This window comes from Triturus cristatus, chromosome 3_2 (genome assembly GCF_964204655.1).
Source record: "Triturus cristatus chromosome 3_2, aTriCri1.1, whole genome shotgun sequence".
Classification (NCBI taxonomy): Eukaryota; Metazoa; Chordata; class Amphibia; order Caudata; family Salamandridae; genus Triturus; species Triturus cristatus.
This window is the reverse complement of record NC_140584.1, coordinates 970,900,939-970,920,905: the sequence shown is the minus strand read 5'-3', so window position 1 is coordinate 970,920,905 and position 19,967 is coordinate 970,900,939. Positions and strand designations below refer to the sequence as shown.

The window sequence follows — 19,967 nt, the reverse complement described above, 5'->3', positions numbered from 1 at the left end:
CAAGCTGTTCTTAAGACACTTTTACAATCCACTGCAACCGATACAGGTGGCCACAGCTAGGGGGGAGACTGCTGTACAGTCTATGCAGTTGTATGAATTCTGCAGCTCATATGCCTCAAACAGAAAAGGCTACTTACCAATATGCATCTGTTCTTGGCATGTAGAGCTGCAGAGATTCATACCACCACCCGCCTCCCCGGAACCTGTATCTGTTCCAGTATTATCTTAATTAGATGCATTCACATGGACATCTCTTCTGTTTCTTACTAACTCCATCATCTCCCTTCATGGCGAAAAACAATCTAAAGATGGAGTCGATGCCCATGCGCACTATCACCCAAGGGAGGAGTCCCCTATCTCCTGACTACAAAAGACTTCTTTCAAGACAACAACAAGGTGCAAGCATCCGAGACCAACACCAGATGGCGATATATGCAGTAATATGAATCTCTGCAGCTCTACATGCCAAGAACAGATGCATACTGGTTAGTAACATTTTCCTCTTGCTACATAGAGCACATTTTGGGACCTTAGATGTTTCTGTTTCTTTTGAAGTGGGACACTTCAAATGTTTGGTTTTTCTGGTGTAATCTACTTCAGCATCCAATATGTTTTAAGTTCTGTCGGTCACATTTTTCACTTAACACTTTCACTTGATCTCTTCGCTTAATTCTGTTTAGTCGGAGTCTTTGTTGCTGCATTAAGTTACTGGGATTAAGGTTTTTTTCAATTACAGGTAAGGTACACAATTTATATTATGAATATAATTTGGATTAGTTTTTAACAATGACTAATGTTGACAAGAGTATCAAGTGACCACTGCACATTTTCTTTTTACTTGTAATACATCTTTTATTTGGTTAATGAAAGCAAACTATTTTTAGCAGTTTAAAATGTTACCAATTGAACAAGTCTACATTTTATTAATTACCAGTAAATTCTGTTTTCTAATATAGCCTATATTTCAGCACTCTTTGAATTCCTAGATTTAATAGATCCAAAGAAAAGAAATTATATCTCGGCTATCTCAATCAATATGCAACCACTTATATTCCATATGATACACATGATTTCTTGGTTCTTGAATGCATGGTATTGTTAATTATTCCTTGGTCCTTGGTCTAACCTATTGGAAATAAGGATTTGTTTTCAGATATTTGCAATTTTATAACTACTCTATTAGACTGGGACCTTTTTTATTTGGAACAACAAGTGAACTGGCTCCTGAATTATTCATGCATTACCTAATAGAGCCCATGCCGCATTCTAGCCTAACGGCTTGGCATTTTATAGAATTTCACAAACCCATAGCCCTTCTGAGTACAGTCCTTTCAAGTTTATATTTCTAGGTTAGAGGAGTTTAACCCACATGGAGGAGGCCTAAGAAAGATGAGGGATGATGTTTGCACTATGTATGTTCAGTAGAGGTTCTAGCCATTGCTCCCTCTGTGGGAATTGAAATTCAGGAACCAACACACACCAGGATAATGTGACTGTGTATTCACCAACCTTGGCAAATTCCCAGCTCTTTTACCACATTCCTTGGTCAGCCTATCATCTCGATGTCCTCAGATAAGCATGAACAAAGACCAGGGAATTACTATTTAGGTCTTTTCGAGCCAGCTCCAACATACATGCCCTTCATGTCAGCCTATGTGCCTCTCGCACAGTGAACCACACCCAATACTGACACTCCTATCCAAGCCACACACACAGACAGAAAAAACTTCTTTCACAACCTCCTCGACATCCAGCTGTTTAGCTCATGCATGCCACCAAAAGAGCAAACCCTTCCACTTGTACTTATCAACGCTCACTGGGAAGACAATGAAAATGTAACTCAGAATTTGACCTTTTTAATACAGTGCCATTCAACTGTAGGAATCATATCAATGTTCGAAAAGAAGTTATCAAACCCTCATGACTCATTGCTCTTCATACAACATGCATGCATACGTCTGGGCTGGTACAGCTGAAGGACATTTTGATGCAATCATTTGTACTAAATCATACTGATAATTATTGCATCCTTTTGCCTTCTGGGCAGTAAACAAACTTACAATTTAATGATTAAATAGGTTTTAGCAATGTTCAGTTATTAAAAAAGGGACTATTGTGTTCAACATGATTTCCCAAGCCTTCTCTTGTCAGCCTCTTTCAAAGTGAGTTTGTCTTTTGCTTTTATTATACCTGCTTACATTTGCAAAATTCATAAAAGTAACATTGAGTATTGTAATATTTGTGATGTCCTGTTGCTGTATTTCATGAGTTAATACTTTTGTGCAAAAGTGTATTTAAAAGCAGACCGTTGAAAATAAATTGTATTTTTGAGTCTGACTTGTATTACTGTCTCTTTTCTCTGTTAGATCACTGATCTGTTGGATGTCGTACTGGACAGTTTCATTAAAACTAGTGCCACTGGTGGTTTGGGATCCATAAAAGCAGAAGTGATGGCTGACACTGCCGTAGCACTGGCATCAGGCAATGTGAAGTTGGTTTCGAGCAAGGTGAAGTTTCTCTTGCTGAGTTGATTACATGTCTCTGCAGCAGCTTGATTTTGTTGTACCAGCATGAGCAACTATTAATAGATAAAATTCATCCACTAGTAATCTATAAAAAGGAAATTATTTTACAAGTGTTTCCTTGGTCTCAGCTCCCCTAGGTCTAGGAACACTGACTTCAGCATTTATGAATGCCAGCAGGATTTTAGTTGTAGCCTTAGAAAGTTTGCCCATGAAAATATGATGCCCCCTTTACCGTAGCATTTAAAGATTTTAGACTTTAAACATCTATATAACTGATTGACCTGAATCCTTCTCATCAAAATACTGATTGTGTCACTATTAGTTAAAGTTTGGTTTGTAGAATGATTCGTTTGACTCTTACCAAATGTTCAATCACTATATCTCTTGATAGTTTGTTTTCGGTCTGTCAGACTTTTGTAAGCATGCTTAACTGCCAAGGAGGTTTTAAAGTAAATGTTTTTCAAGCTTGTTCCTTACTTCATTTTTAAGCATTTATTAAGCCACAATGTAAATCATAAATTACTGGTTCAATAAAATTTAGTGTTATTTAATATTATAGTTAGTGACCCCTTGTTAAAGTGGGGAATGCTAATCAGATGTATGGCTCTGCATTGGCTTTATACTTCCCCCCAATGTTATAGAGTGGAGCTGCACATAAGCATCACCTCTGTGCGCCGATGTCAGTTCCTTTGCTTGAGCGCCTTCCAACACAGATCCGTAGCTCGGCAGCCTTTTTTGTCAATTTTCCGACAGGCTACAACTATTTTACAGTATTCTAGGGATCAATGTCTCCACCAAAAACAGGTTTCAAGCCATGTCAGGACTGCAGGAAGCAGATATCAGCCACGAACCTGCACTAGAAGTGTCTTTGACGTTTGGGCTCATGACACTATTAGGATAAGTGTGCCCTTATGCAACTGAAGGTGATATGAGACCGGGAGTTGGAAATGTATGTTTCCGAAAAAAAGTAGTCATTACAGACTTTGTGCAGGTCCTACTCCAAGTCACAGACCCGGATTCTGTCTCATAGCTGCTCCTCTGAACTTTCTCCTCCGTGCTTGAAGCAGTCTGGTAAGTGGTATTCCGTTCCATCCTGCTGTTTGAAAACCATAAAGAATGCACACTCCTTTGAGGTTTTTAGGTATGGAACAGATTCCTCAGTTGGTTTGAATGCACCCCGAATTCCGCAGTAACTTTTGGCCTACAAAGAGTCATGCTGCAAATTTTCAGTTCGCTTCTAGCTCTCACTGATGTATCTTCATGCCCCACAGAACCTCAGGGGGCTCCAATATGGTTACTACTGGTATGTCCCTCCTTGGCGCTGTCTGTTCCCTTGGGCTCTATACTGGCTCAGTAAGACACTACTTCTGTTGCCTCAAGATCCACATCGGTTCTTGCCTACCCGATGCCAATGCCAACACTTTTGGCACTTTAGGACATTCCTGTGCCTACACCATTGTCTGACCTTGAACCAACATCATCCTTAGTGCGACCAGTGTCCAACTACAAAATTACAAAAGAGCAAACTACGCCCATGGCTCTGCCACATAGCATCTACAAGCAGATGCTCCATTATGTTTTTAGTTTGAACTGTTGCTATGCCAGAGCTGAGTGCACCCCAGGAAGTCGATGGTGACGGTGTTTGTTTGCTCCTACCTCATAACACTGATGATGCCACATACCTATATTTACAGTAAACCAGTGGGCTTGATACCTTTCGTGAGCTAGAGCTTTAGTCACCACATGGGCCACCAACGGTGGAGAATGCCTCATTTGCCATGATGGTTCAAAGGGCAGCTGAGGCACTAGAATCACAGGTACCCTCCACTGAGACCAAAACAAATGTTATGAAAGAAATTCCGCAGCCTGGGGCAGCAACATCTGCAGCCTACTACTTTCAATGATGCCTTCTAATGGCTACTTGATTGAAATCATGTACTTGCCAGCTTGTGAATAGGGAGGTGGCCATATATCACAGACAAGCGCCTGGTGACCTGAATTCTCTCACCACACTTCAGAGAACCTTATTGTGAAGGCATTGACCTGTAATGTGAATCCAAGCTCATTTCCCAACCATTCCAAGAGGATTGATGTTTTTTGCAAGTGCATGTTTCTTTACACAAGTTTGGCACTGCGGTTTGTCTTCTGTGCCTCTACACATGCCCTTTGGGGTATGGCCAGCGAGATCTGGTCAGCATTCCCAGAAGACCTTATTGATATGGCCAAATATGTTATGGGTTCAGGCCTGAATATCATGTATCGGTACCATTGTTGTCCTTCAGAAACACGTGTGGATGAGCTCCACTGTATTCTCGGGTGTGCAAGCCTTCCTAATGGAAGTGCCCTACGATGGGTCCTGCCTCTTTGGAGAGAAGTCGGTATCTGCGTTACATTGCTTAAAAGACAGCAGCCCTACAGTGCCTTTCTTGGGGTTGTTGACTTCTGCAAAACAGTTTCCACATCAGTTCCAGGTGTTTAGAGGGTATTCCAGATGGCTGATATATAGAAAGGGGGACAGCCTTGCTATCTAAGGATTTTTAGCGTTCGCAGATGCGGGTCAGGTAGGCAGCGGGCAAGCCAGCATGGTCATCAGTCTTCTACTTCCACCTCGTCTGCTGTAGTGGTGGCAGGCAGGATTAAACATTTCTTTCTAGGCTGCTGATACGTCACATCTTACAGATGGGTCATACATATTGTTCAAAATGGCTATCCTGTCTCTTCTGTTCTCCCTGCCAGCTATTTCTTCCACACTCTGACAAATTTTGGAGGAGCATTCTTTTACAAGAGGTGTGCCTATTGCTCTCCGAGAATGTCCTTAAGGTGGATACTGGACTCTGAAAGAGATGGGAAGTGTTGATCCTGCAGTTTCCTCGTAACAAAAAAGGATGGAGGCCTCAGCCCTGTCCTGGACCTTAGACCACTAGAAGCCTTCCTGCGGAAGGGTAAATTCAAAATGTTCATAGGTCCAGATCTTATCTGCTCTTGACCTGGTTGTGCAGTTTCACAGGCATTTACTGTGGTTCAAAGTGGCCCAGGAGCATTTTCAGTTTGCTGTGCTCCACTTCGGCCTCACCAGTGTCCCTCAGATGTTCACAAAAGTGATGCCGATGGTCGCTGCCCATATTGGGAGGTCAGGAGTATCTGTATTCCAATAACTTGGCGACTGGTCGCTGAAGATGTTCTGAACACAGCCATTTGTGGACTACCATAAGAATTAGAAGGAGTGGTAGAAATAAAGGTACAGCTCACACACTCTTCTCGTATAGCTATAATTGTATGAAGTGTCCTGTTCCTATTCTGCCAATTTGTGCAGCTAGGTAAATAAGTGGTCAGTGAGAGTGTTTATCTAATTGGATCAAGGACACTCACTCACCCAAAAGGGTGCATGATTCATCATCAGGTTAGCTACTCGTGTTCCAGCGCTGCTGTGTCGGAGTCCCTAAACAGGGGCTCTTAGTCAGATCTTTTTCTCAGTTTGCCATAAATGAAAATGTGTATTAGTCCAGAGCTGGCTGTGAGTGGAGTCTGGTAAAGCTGAAGATAAAATTAACTGAGGTACCCAGCTAAGAGTACTTTATTCAGGAGTTTCTGTTAAAGAACAAAAACAACAAGGCATATACCGGGAAATAATTTGTTCGAGGCATATGAGCTGCAGATTACACACTGTGCATAGATCGCCGTCTGGTGTTGGGCCCGGATGTTTGCAGTTGTTTTTCCTCATGGAAAGTCTATGGAAGTCACGAGGTATGTGAGGTATGTGACTCCCCCTTTGGATCGTATTGCACATGGGCTTCGGCTCCATCCTCAGATTGTTTTTTTCCGCCATCGGGCTCGGATGTGATCTTCGCGCTCCGGTTCCGAACAGCTTCCAGTTCTCCAATCGACGCGCAATCCTCACCCCAATTCGCTGTATTGTTTTCGATCGCCACACTCGGCGCGGCTCTCATCGATCAAGACCTTCGATTCCAGTCGTCGACGACGGCCTTCGGGCCTACCCAAGCTCCGGTCCTGGCTAATGGAAAGGACTCCCTTCAAGAAGTGCCCTCGATATGGGTCCAAATTCCCCCACACCGACCTTCACAAAATATGTAACCTCTGCCTCTCCTCTGAACACGAGGCTCGAGACTGTCCGGCGTGCAAGTCCTTCCGGTCCAAGAAAACCATTCAAGACCGAAGGGCACGAAGAACTATGGCACACTCGTCGACGGCGATCCCAGACGACATCTTCGGGGAAGGCGTCGATGCCCCAGAAGGACAACACACTGACGAGGGCCTCGTCAGCGCCTCCGAAGCCGACGATTCAGATGTGGAGGACATCACTCCGGCACAGAGGGTCGTGAGTACCGAAATCCCAGCCCCCTCCCCACCCACCCCACACCCTCGACGGCACCGAAAAAGGCTTCGGTCACGCCTTCGCCCCCGGACCTAGGCACGACCAAGAACATTGCTTCCCACACCGCACCTTCGGGACCGGTAAAGAAGCCTATCAAGCCTTTCGGCGGCTCGAGCCAGCCCACCGTCGGTGCCGAGAAACACTCCTCCGCACCGACGCCGAAAAAGAAAATGGCCTCCTCCTCCTCGGCACCGAGCTCCATACCGAAACACTCGGCACCGAAAACCAGCTCCAGCTCCTCGGTACTGACACCATCGCCGGAACCGAGCAAAAAACACAAGGCCACCGACACCCATATCTCGAAGCCGAAAACCATCTCAGAACCGAGTACCCAGACAGCCCTTTCCAAGCCGCATAGTTCCAAACAGCCGACTGGTGCAGACTCTAAAACAAAAGGAACGTCGGCCCCGATGCCTTCGGCGCCGACGGACAAGCCACCGTCTGAAGAACTTTTTACACCTGATCCATTGCAGAAGACACTGGTCAAGGACCCCAACACCGGACATTTGATGCTCTGCATCAAAAAGAGACAGCTGGACAAGCCTGCCCCAGCTCCACCTCCAAAGAGGAAAGACTTTGCTACCTCCCCTTTGAGAATACCTTCACCCCCTCCACGTCCTCCCTCCCCACCTCATCATTCCTCCACACCCTCTCCGGATGATGATAATGATGATGTCTATGATGACATAGGGGACGAACCCCATGACCAACTTACAGGGGACCCCACTCCTACAGGCTCCCCAGACCCATGGGACGACTATAACATTCCTAACGTCCCGCAAGACGATCTCTACCCTTCGAGACCATACCCACCAGAAGACTCATTAGGGTTCAACCACTTACTCCAAAGGGCTGCACACTATCACGGGGTGGATCTCCATATCGACCCCGTGGAGGAGTACTTCCTTCTCGATACGTTCGACACCACGCATAGGGCCACCTCCAAACTGCCCATGCTCAAAGGAGTTATCAAACACGCGCCGGAGGTCTTTAAAGACCCGGTCAGAGCCAGGGTCATTATCCCGCGCATAGACAAAAAATATTAAGCCGCCCCTACAGATCCAGCCTACATCCGAGGGCCAGCACCACTAGAGATTCCCTAGTAGTGTCTACAGCAAGAAAGAGGGCAAATTCCCAAGCATCAGGCGAAGCACCACCACCTGACAAAGAGTCAAAACTCTTGGACGCATCGGGCAAACGCACTGCATCCCAAGCTGCCAACATATGGCGCATTGCAAATACACAAGCGCTTTTGGCAAGATACGACAGGGCCCATTATGACGAACTAGAAGCCATAATGCAACACCTCCCTGACAAATATAAAAATAGGGCAAATGAGTTAATACAGGAGGGCAAAACCATCACCAATACTTCCATCCGCTGTGCCCTAGATGCAGCTGACACCGCCTCCAGGGCCATTAACACCAGCATCCTCCTCCGTCGCAATGCCTGGCTCAGGATATCCGGTTTTAAACCAGAAGTGCAAGCTTCCATCCTGAGCCACCCCTTTGACCAGGAACATCTGTTCGGCCCAAAAGTGGATGAGGCCCTATAAAAAATGAAAAAGGATAAGGCAAAGTCAATGGAAGCCTTACAATCGCACCCTCCCAGGCGCTCCTTTCGCCGCTCTTCCTTTCGAAGCACATCCAGAGGCTACTCCTCTGACACCGCTTCCACTTCATATACAGCCTCTACCCAATCCACCTTTGGAAGGGGTTACCAAAGAGGCGGCTACAGAGGCAACAATAATAAGGGCAGAGGCAAGACAAACACCGCCCGCCCTGCCTCTGCACCTACCCAATGACTTCCCACCACTCCCCCCAGACCATCCCACTCCGGTCAGGGGCAGAATCCAAAATTTCCTTACTGTCTGGACTACCATCACCTCAGACAAATGGGTAGCACAAATAATTCGGTCAGGCTACTGCCTCGAACTAACATCTACCTCCCCAAACATTCCACCCAGACAACGCCCAATGTCACAGGAACATTTAACACTACTAAGGCAGGAGGTAATCTCCCTCCTACAAAGGGGGGGCGATAGAACTAGTTCCTACCAACAAACAAAATATGGGGGTCTACTCCCTAGATTTTCTCATACCAAAAAGGGACGACACTAAGGCCCATTCTAGACCTCAGGCCCCTAAACCGATACACTCAGACCCTTTTCACATGGTAACACTTCAGCAGGTACTTCCACTGCTATCCCACAATGATTTCCTGACCACTTTAGACCTCAAAGACGTCTATTTCCACATTCCTGTTCACAATGCTCACAGGAAGTTCCTCAGATTTGTAGTGGACAGCCAACACTATCATTTCAAAGTACTCCCATTTGGAGTCACCACAGCACCACGAGTATTTACCAAGTGCCTAGCAGTAGTAGCAGCACACCTGCGAAGACAACACATCCATGTCTTCCCATACCTAGACGACTGGCTAATAAAGGCCAGTTCCTACAACCAGTTTGTACAACACACGCACGCCACTATCCAGCTACTTCACGAACTGGGCTTCACCGTAAACCACGCAAAGTCCCATCTGCAACCGTCCCATGTAAAACAATACCTCGGTGCCACCATAGACACCTCAAAAGCGCTAGCCTACCCCAGTCCTGCCAGGATAGCAAGCATTCAGGTTCTACACGCCAAATTTCAGCCACAACACTCTCTTCCAGCACGAGTGTTCATGCAACTAATAGGAATGATGGCCTCTTGCATATTCATAGTACCTCATGCAAGACTCCAGATGCGTCCTCTCCAAGAGTGCTTAGCGCACCAATGGAACCAGGTCCAGGGTCAATTGACAGATCTGGTGTTGGTAGACGGTCGTACCCATCGCTCTCTGTGGTAGACCACAAAAACCTTTCCAAAGGGCGACCGTTCCTGGACCCGGTTCCTCAGATAGTACTAACAGCGGACGCATCGCTCTCCAGCTGGGGAGCTCACCTACTACATCACACCATGCAGGGCAGGTGGACACCTCAATAAAAGTTACTCCACATCAACCATCTGGAGTAACTAGCAATATTTTTAGCCCTAAAATCCTTTCACACACAAATTTCAGGCAAGGCAGTCCTAGTACGCACAGACAACATGACAGCCATGTACTATATACAAAAACAAGGCGGCGCACACACTCCACAGCTCTCTCAATTAGCACAGAGCATATGGAGATGGGCAATTCCACACAAAATCTTTCTCCTAGCCCAACAAGTCCCAGGAGTCCAAAACACCATGGCAGATCTGCTCAGCAGACAGACTCAACAGATCCACGAATGGGAACTTCACCCGCAGGTTCTTCACCCGTTCTTTCAAATGTGGGGGCATCCACAGATAGACCTCTTCGCCACCCACGAAAACAAAAAATGCCCAAGCTTCGCCGCCAGATACCCACACCCATTGTCCAAAGGAAATGCGATATGGATGAACTGGTCAGGCAAATTTGCGTACGCTTTTCCACCTCTCCCACTCATTCCATGAGTGGTGCGAAAGCTACAACAGCATTCCCTCACACTGATCCTAGTAGCTCCAACATGGGCCAGCCAACCGTGGTACACCAAGCTGCTGGAACTCTCGGTAGTACCACACCAAAAGCTACACCTCTCACCATGCCTCCGAACCCAGAACCATGGAGAGATCAGGCACCTGGACCCAGCTCAGCTCAACCTTGCGATCTGGCTCCTGAAATCTTAGAATTCGAATACCTAAACCTTCCCCCTGACTGTATGAACATCATCAGAGAAGCTAGGCGCCCTACCACTATAGCCTGCTACGCTGCCAAGTGGAAAAGATTTGTTGTTATTGCCATAACAACACAATTAATCCTCTAGACGTGTCTATACAACACATCATATGCTACTTACTCCACCTACAAAGGTGTAATCTAACCTATACCTCCATTCGGCTACACCTCTCAGCAATTGCAGCTTACCTACAAAACAGGCAGCGCCTATCACTTTTCAGAGTACCTGCCATTAAAGCCTTCATGGAAGGCCTCAAAAGAATAATTCCCCCCAGAGTACCACCCTCACCTGTGTGGAACTTAAATATCGTTCTCACAAGGCTGATGGTGCCTCCCTTCGAACCTTTGCATAAATGCGAACTTCAATTCCTCACATGGAAAACAGCTTTCCTTGTAGCCATCACTTCCCTTAGAAGGGTCAGTGAGATACAAGCACTTACCATACAATAACCTTTTCTTCAAATGCACCAGAACAAGGTTGTTCTCCGTACCAACCCAAAATTCCTACCTAAAGTCATTTCCCCTTTTCACCTAAACCAATCTGTAGAATTACCAGTATTTTTTTCGCAATCTCAGACTGTTGCAGAAAGGGCTCTGTACACGCTAGATGTAAAACGAGCCTTACTTTACTATATCCAAAGAACACAACCTTTCAGAAAGACCAAACAACTGTTTGTCTCTTTCTCGCCACCACACAAGGGCAACCCCATCTCAAAATCAGGGATAGCTAGGTGGATTGTAAAATACATCCAGATTTGCTACCACAAAGCAAAACGAACGCTATCCGTTCCCCCTAAAGCCCATTCTACACGGAAGATATGGGCTTCCATGGCTTTTCTAGGGAACATCCCACTAGATGATATCTGCAAAGCAGCTACATGGTCAACACCGCACACTTTCACTAAACACTATTGTGTAGATGTGCAAACCAAGCAACAAGCTAGTGTGGGCCAGGCTGTACTAAAAACATTATTTCAAACCACTGCAACAGATACCGGTGGTCGCCGCTAAGGTTGAGAACTGCTATATAGTCTATGAAAAAGTGTGTAATCTGCAGCTCTACATGCCAAGAACAGATGCATACTGGTAAGTAGCATATTCCTTCAAACCACTGCAACAGATACTGGGAGTCGCCGCTAAGGATGGGTACTGGTATATAATCCATGATCCATGCACAGTGTGTAATCTGCAGCTCATATGCCTCGAACGGCAAATGCTACTTACCAGTATGCATCTGTTCTTGGCATGTAGAGCTGCAGATCTACACACGCCCACCCGCCTCCCCGGCTACCTTTATCTGTTCCAGTTTATCTTATTTACACACAACAAACATGGGCATCTTCACTGTTTATTACTACGCTCCATCATTTCCCTGCTGGCGAAAAGCAATCTGAGGATGGAGCCGAAGCCCATTCGCAATACGATCCAAAGGAGGAGTCACATACCTCGTGACTTCCAAAGACTTTCCAAAAGGAAAAACAACTGCAAACATCCGGGCACAACACCAGATGGCGATCTATGCATAGTGTGTAGATCTGCAGCTCTACATGCCAAGAACAGATGCATACTGGTAAGTAGCATTTGCCTCTTTCTATCCTCTCAATTGACTCTAATTTTTGTCTATCCAGATATTTGGCAATCCATCAGGACCACAAAGACCTAATCTACTTGTAGTGGGATCCTATTTCAATAGAAAGTGTGTACCCACAACACTAATCCATCAAGTGCGTGTTCTGAAAGGTATAAATTCACTATCTCTTTGTTAGTGAAGACATAATCCCAAAACAATAAAACTGACCTGTAAAGAATAAAAAATATAAAAGGGTTAAAATGTGGGAGGTACATTTCACGGACCAGAGACCTATAAAAATATTTCTTATTTGGATAACAGTCTACAGTCCTATCACAAATCCCACATGAGAAGTGTAACACCAGTGTGTGCTACCTGTCCATGTTATTTCACATCCTCAAATGCATGAAATCAAGGAGAATTCCCATGAGGAGATTGCAGGCTCAATAGTGAATTCTGACCCAATTCTCACTGGACTCAGGCCTCTTAGAACACGCAGGATCGTAGACCACTTATTAGTGTTCTCTAAATATAAATGATAATGGATCTTTAATCCACTCCTTGCATCCCCCAAAGTATTCACATGTACCATTAATGGACATTGCCATCGTCCTACCCAATCTCTGCAATCATGAAGGTGCCGATGCAGTCAACAAGCGGTATTTAAACCCATAACCCCACATTTCAATGGATCATGTGATCCATCACTAATGTGGTCTCATGATCGCGCAGTGACACAGGTGCATTGTTGGAGTCATACTGCTAGTGTTCACACTGGAATATAGCTAGACTCCGGTGCCATATTGAAGGTACTTATGAACGAATATACCTCTTTTTTATGCATTATTTTTCCCCGCAGGGAATTACAACGCGGTTGTTGTAACGACTGCGTTGTAATTCCCTGCGGGGAAAAATAGTTATGCCCTCCTCCGACTTCTGCTTTTCGCTCCTTTCGTGGCCACAGAAGGGGAGCCCTTACACGTTTGCTTCAGAGCCACAGGCCTGCGCAGCAACAGTCTCAGCACGGCTGCAGACGTGTGACCCGCCGAGGCGGGTCAGGTGGCCAGCGGGCGGGTGAGTCCACCTCCACCCCGGCCACCACTGCCTCCAAACCTTCCTAGTCCGGTTTTTCAGGCCCATCAAACGCCAGTGGGTGGCAGGATTCGCCATCACCTCCCCCACTGGCGCACCATCACTTCGGACAGGTGGGTTTTACAAATAGTCCGAAGGGGCCACTCCCTCCCCTTCAAGACTACCCCACCAGCCATGCCACCCCAGTACCACCGCATGGCAGGGATCACTTGGCACTTCAACAGGAAGTCGCGGCCCTCTTGGCCAATGGGGCCATCGAGCGCATTCCTGCACCAGAAGTAGGACATAGTTGTTATTTCCACTACTTTCTGGTGCCCAAGAAGGACAAGGGCCTTCTCCGGAAGGAGAAGTTCAAGATGTTAACTCTGGCTCAGGTCTTGTCTGCCCTCGACCCTGGAGACTGGATGGTAGCGTTGGACCTGCAGGACGCATATTTCCACATTCCCGTCCTGCCGGCCCACAGGCGTTACCTACTGTTCACGGTGGGCCACAAGCACTTTCAGTTTACCGTGCTCTCCTTTGGACTTACCAGCGCCTCTCGGGTGTTCACTAAAGTGATGGCGGTGGTCGCAGCTCATCTACGCAGATCAGGGCTTCCAGTCTTCCCCTATCTTGACGACTGGCTGTTGAAGGTGGGCTCGCCCCAGACAGTCGTCTCCCACCTCCAGACTACGGCCGACCTCCTGCATTTGCTGGGGTTCTCCATCAATGTGCGAAAGTCACACCTGATTCCTTCTCAGAAGCTCCTCTTCATCGGAGCAGTTCTGGATACGACGCACTTTCGGGCCTATCCTCCCGAAAGGTGAGCCCAGGATATTCGGACTAGGATTCCTAGCTCTCAGCCTCTATCCTGGGTTTTGGTCAGGATGACCCTGAGGTTGCTGGGCCTCATGGCCTCCTGCTGGTTACTCACGCCAGATGGCATATGCAGGCTCTGCAGTGGGACTTGAAGTTCCAGTGGGCGCAGCATCAGGGGAACCTGTCCGGTTACATCCAGATCTTGGAGGGCAATGCACAACAGCTGCAGTGGTGGCTCACAAACTGGCATTGGGTCAATGGCAGACCCCTCTCCCTTCCTCAACCGGAGCACAAAGTGGTGACGGATGCGTCCCTCCTGGGATGGGGGGGCCACATGGGAGAGGCGGAGATCAGAGGCCTCTCGTCTCCAGCGGAGTCCAGGCTCCATGTCAACCTTTTGGAGCTTCGGGCGATCTGGCTTGCACTGAAGGCATTCCTTCCCTCTGTCAAGGGGAGAGTAGTGCAGATGTTCACAGACAACACCGCCGCCATGTTGTACTGCAACAAACAGGGTGGGGTATGGTCGTGGACCCTATGTCAAGAGGCTCTGCGCCTCTGGACATGGCTGGAACATCAGGCATTTCCCTGGTGGTTCAACACCTGGCAGGTTCACTGAACTCCAGGGCGGACGAACTCAGCCGCATATGCATGATGGATCACGAATTGCGTCTTCACTCGGACGTGGCACAAGGTCTCTTTCGACAGTGGGGAGAGCCTTGGTTAGATCTTTTCGCCACTGAAGAGAACACGCAATGTCAGCAGTTCTGCGCGTTGGAATTTCCAAGGCGGCACTCGCTAGGCGACGCTTTTCATCGCGAGTGGAGTTGCGGTTGTTGCGCGCCTTTCTGCCTATACCACTTCTGCCCAGAGTGCTGAAGAAGATCAGGTGTGACCAAGCCCAAGTCATTCTTGTGTTCCGGACTGGGCTCGAAGAGTTTGGTATCCTGAGCTACTCAGTGTGACCATCGATCCTCCGATCCGACTGCCTCTTCGGGAGAATCTTCTGTCGTAGCAGCAGGGGATGGTACTCCACCCGAACCTGTCCAGACTCCACCTCTTTGCGTGGAGATTGAGCGGTGGCAGTTGATTCCTTTTCACTTGCCTCCTGAAGTCTGTGATGTCATTCTGGCAGCCAGGCGTCCCTCCACTAAGTTGGTATACGCTTGCTGGTGGAACAAATGTGTGTCCTACTGTTCCTTCTTTCTTTGGACCAGCAGGGTTCTGCTCTGAGCACTATCAAGGGCTATCTTTCTGCTATTTCGGCCTTTCTCAGGCTCCCTGATCAGCCCTCTCTTTTCAAGTCCCCTGTTGAAAATAGATTCCTTAAAGGCATTACCCATCTTTTCCCTCCTATTCCCTTCGTAATGCCACAGTGGGACTTGAACATGGTTCTTACATATTTAATGTGCGTTTCCTTTGAGCCTCTTCACAACTGTCCTCTTCGTCTGTTAACTTTGAAGACTGCTTTCCTGGTTGCCATCACCTCTGCTAGGAGAGTGAGTGAGCTCCAGGCTCTTTCTTGCAAACCTCCTTTTCTGTCTGTCCATCCGAACAAGGTTGTGCTCAGAACACGTCCATCCTTTCTGCCAAAGGTTGTCACTGCCTTTCACATCGGGCAGACCATCACTTTGCCCACCTTCTTTCCGCCTCCTTCCAGAGAGGAAGAGAGGCTCCACCGTCTGGACCCAAAACGTGCACTCTCATAAAACCTGAATCGCACACAACAGTTCCGGGTGGATGACCAGCTCTTTGTTGGCTACGTATGCGCCAAGAATGGTCAGGCCGTACACAAGCGGACTATCTCCCGATGGGTCGTCTTGTGTATAAAAACCTGTTATTCTCTGGCGAAGAAGGAGCCTCCGGTGGGGCTGCGCGCCCATTCCACCAGGGCGATGGCTGCCACTACGGCACTGGGACGTGGTGTCCCCTTACAAGAGATCTGACTGGCAGCTACATAGGTCTCGTTGCACACTTTTACTAAGCACTATTGCCTGGACAGCCAAGTACGGAGAGATGGTTTCTTTGGCCGTTCTGTTCTCTGGAACTTCCTGGCGTGATCTTGGTTCGCAGACCCACCACCACGGTTAGTATTGCTGGGGTATCTATTCTAAGTTAAGGAATCTATCACTAACGTGTTTATTTCAGATGCACAAGTTACTTACCTTCGGTAACGATATATCTGTAAGAAACATTAATTGGTGATAGATTCCTTACCACCCCACCCATCCTCCCCGATCTGCGAACTGATTTATAGGGTTAAGGTCATCCCTTTCAGGGCCCTAGTTTCAATGCACCAGTGGTCAGTATCTTGCATGGCTCTGCGTTCCTGGCGCGGAAAGTCGTGTACAGAACTGAAATCAGCACGCGAGAGCGGCGTCTAAGTAGCTGCCACAACGTCATCTCAGCAACCACGACGCCAACGACGGACGCGGAGCCCCATGACGCCACCTGCCAACGCGCAGGGGTACTGCTGACGAAAACTTGTGTTTTACATGACTGAAAGACAAAGGTTTTGTTTTAAAGGTAAGTGCGGGGATAAATGGTATAATATTTTCAACATTCATCATGCAAAATACATATAGCTGAAGCCTGCCTAATTTTCAGGCCCACTCTCCTATACTGCTCTGATGTTAGTAAGCACCCCCTATGAGCTGGAGATGAGAATAACACATTGGCTTAGATATGGTATGCTAATTTGTTTATTTCTAACTTGGTTTTGAAGTGCAGAAGGTATTTCAATCTTGGCTTTCTGTGCTATTGTGGAGTCTGGAGTTTGGCTGGGTCACTTAAATCTAAAAAAAGAAGGCGAGTGGTCATGTCTCAGATGGGCTTCTGCTTTTTTACATTTTTATGGTACCCACAAAGTATTTTCCCCGATCAAAACATTGAGCAAAAATAGCTTGGTGCAATGCTTTGATTTGAAATGTAATCTGTGGTCTGGAGTCCGGTCCATTCTAAAAATTCTTGTAAGCCGTCAGATGAGTTTTATGATGCCCTTATTTCAGCATTATACGGGGACCGCTATTCAGCTGGGAAAGAGCTGTTTTTTGTGTGAATGGTTTAATGCACAGAATGGTGAGCAGTAATTATGTGAATTTCCATCTGAGTTTGCATGCTTAAACTGAATCTGATCGAGACTGCTAGCTGCAGATTCCTTAACGTAGAATTATCCCCAGACGTGAGACTGGATCCTTAACATTTTTGCCACAGCATCTCTGCGCACCAAGGGCGGTACCACGCGACCCCGCCCTGTCGTTGTGAGAAAGTGCCATCTTTCTTGCATGGTATGCCCCCACTTTTTGCTGAATTGCTGAATGTACTTTGAGTGTGCCCTGGACTCCTGCCAATCAGGTGCCCAGAGCCTATGTTCCTTCCCTAAAACCCCAAATTGGCAAACCCTGGCCACATGTCAGCCCCTTGTAAATGGTACCCTAGGTACCCAGGGCCTTGTGACCAGGGAAGGTCTCTAAGGGCTGCAGCGCTTATTGTGCCACCCTTAGAGGCCCTGTACCCTAACACAACCACACTGCCCTCGCAGGCTGAGTGTCTGGGTACAAGGCAAAACAAAGAGTCGACATGGCACACATCCCTGTGTGCCATGCCCACAACCTACACTGCCCTGGCATACATCAGCCACCCCTCTAGCTGGGTGCCCTATGCCAGTGGTGTGGACACAGGAGCATGAGCCCTGTGCCCCTACAGTACCCAGGTCCATTCCTGGGCACTGTACGTGCAGTGCTGCCATTTAAGAGTATATGGTGCTGAGAGCCCATCAAACACGAACTCCACAGCACCATAATGGCAACACTGAAGACTGAGAAGTTTGTTATCAACCTTCTCAGCACATTAAACCCGCACTGATGCCAGTGTGGGATTTAATGTACAAAGCACTACAGAGGGCATCTTAGAGATGCCCCCTGAAACCTAACCTACAATCCACGTCTGGTCTGGGAAGCTGCCTAGGCTGCCACACAGCAGACATGTTGCTGGACCCCTGGGTGTAGAGCCCCCGCTCTCCTGGGCCTGCAACAATGCACATCCTGGGCGAGGTGCTAGGTCTCCTCCCCCAGGATGGGCAGGGGGAAGCTTCAAAGGCATGCCGCCGCTGTGAGCTTCTCCAGGCCACTTGCTGTACCCAGCAAACTGTCCCCCACCGGTTCTGACCCCCACTCTGGCGGGAAGACTGGCCGGAAACCCCAAGTACGGACAGGGGATGTGCCAGCCTGCCAACCCCACCCCTCAGGTGGGGGAGGCGAGGTGAAGCACATCTCCGGGCGCTCGCCATCTTGAAGATGGGAGGCCCTGCCCAATCAGGACTAGGCTACTGCCCCCCTCCCACAGGAGTGGCAGGATAGGGGGTGTACCCACCCCAGGGCAGGGACCCATTGGTCCCTGCCCTTTACCTACCTGTAACGCCCCTAAATCTAGTATTTAGAGGCTCCCTAAACCTTTCTTCTCCAGATTCCGAAAAGGCAAATAAGGGCAAGAAGAAAGAAGACCCGCCGTGCAGCTGCTAAGAAGAGGAAGACACCAACTGCTTTGGCCCCAGCCCTACCGGCCTGTCGACCCTTGAACCTGCTCCTGTTAAATCCCGGCACTTCTTGTGGCCAGCAACCTCATAAACCCTGGAGGACCTGGCTCCCATGAGCAGTGGCTCTGCTCAAAACAAGTTTCTAACCCCTGGCATCAGCCCGGAACCGCGAACCCTGCGCACACTGCACCTGGCAAGCCTGGCCTATGCCGGAGTGGATAAAGACCCAGCGGACGTCCCCCCGGCGACTGTGACCCCGAATCCGGCACCCAAGGACTCACCTTGACGCTCCTGATTACGCCTGCAGCCTCAGAACCAGGGACCCCCCCCAACCGCGATCAACAGAGGGTAAGATTTCCCGACACCAAAAGGCACCCCTGCACCCGGCGCCCTGCGGTCCCATGTGCCCGACTCCTGGGTATCTACCTATCCTCCAACTACCCAACTTACCTCTCGAAGTGGTGGTGGCGGCGGCACCTGAAGCATCTTCTCCCCAAGCTTGCAGCCTTTGTTCAACCTGGAACTTTCCCATTGAAATCCATTGAGCGCCCGAAGGCTCAAAAGCACCCTGCACCCAGCCGCCCGAGTGGCCCTGGCAGTGTAACTTCTACTCCTACCTACTTCCCCATTTGCCCTGAGCAAGTGGCCAGGAGCCCAGCTTCCACAGTCGCGTGGCCTGCTAGTCGCAAGCCACCAACCAAGGCCCCCCTACCTTCCATAGGATAACATTGGGCCTAACTCACTCTGCACCCGGCCGACCCAGTGCCGCTGAGGGTGTAACAACTGTACCAACCTGACCCTGGGAGACCCTGAGTCTGTGCCCAGAACCTTAACTCTGCAAGTCGAGTACTTACCCAAAAGCCGATAACCCAATTTTCTTCCATAGGGTAACATTGACTGGTTTCTTCTGAAATTTCTTCTAAGTGTGGAGTTTCTAAAACTTAAAATATTCACCTAAAATCACCCGAGTAATGAAAACGGAAATACTCACCTGCTATAAGAAGAGATCCCAGTGCTGGATCTTGGTGCCCAGCACTGACCCTGAAAAGTACTCACCACCGTACTTACCAGTAACCCAATTTTCTTCCATAGGAAACCATTGACTGTTTTTCTGTGAAATTTCTTCTAAGTGTCGATTTTTGCAAATTACAAATATTCTTTAAAAATCGTACCAACTGTGAAAACGTAATTACTTACCTGTTTTAGATAGAGGTCCCAGTGCTGAGCCTAGGAGCCCAGCCTTGGATTACAAAAGTAACGAGAACATACTTTACCTGTAACTTGAATTTTCTCCCATAAGGAATCATTGACTGT

General features: G+C 47.9%; 1 protein-coding gene across 12 annotated transcripts in view; it reads left to right on the top strand.

Moving 5' to 3' along the window:
* NF1 (neurofibromin 1) overlaps positions 1-19,967 on the top strand; it is a 1,956,660-nt gene that overhangs the window by 1,454,595 nt on the left and 482,098 nt on the right. For all 12 annotated transcript variants that reach the window (XM_085649550.1, XM_085649547.1, XM_085649544.1 and 9 more), the window contains one exon: positions 2,367-2,507. In XM_085649550.1, coding sequence (XP_085505676.1) covers positions 2,367-2,507 — 141 coding nt within the window. The remainder of the gene's footprint in view (positions 1-2,366; positions 2,508-19,967) is intronic.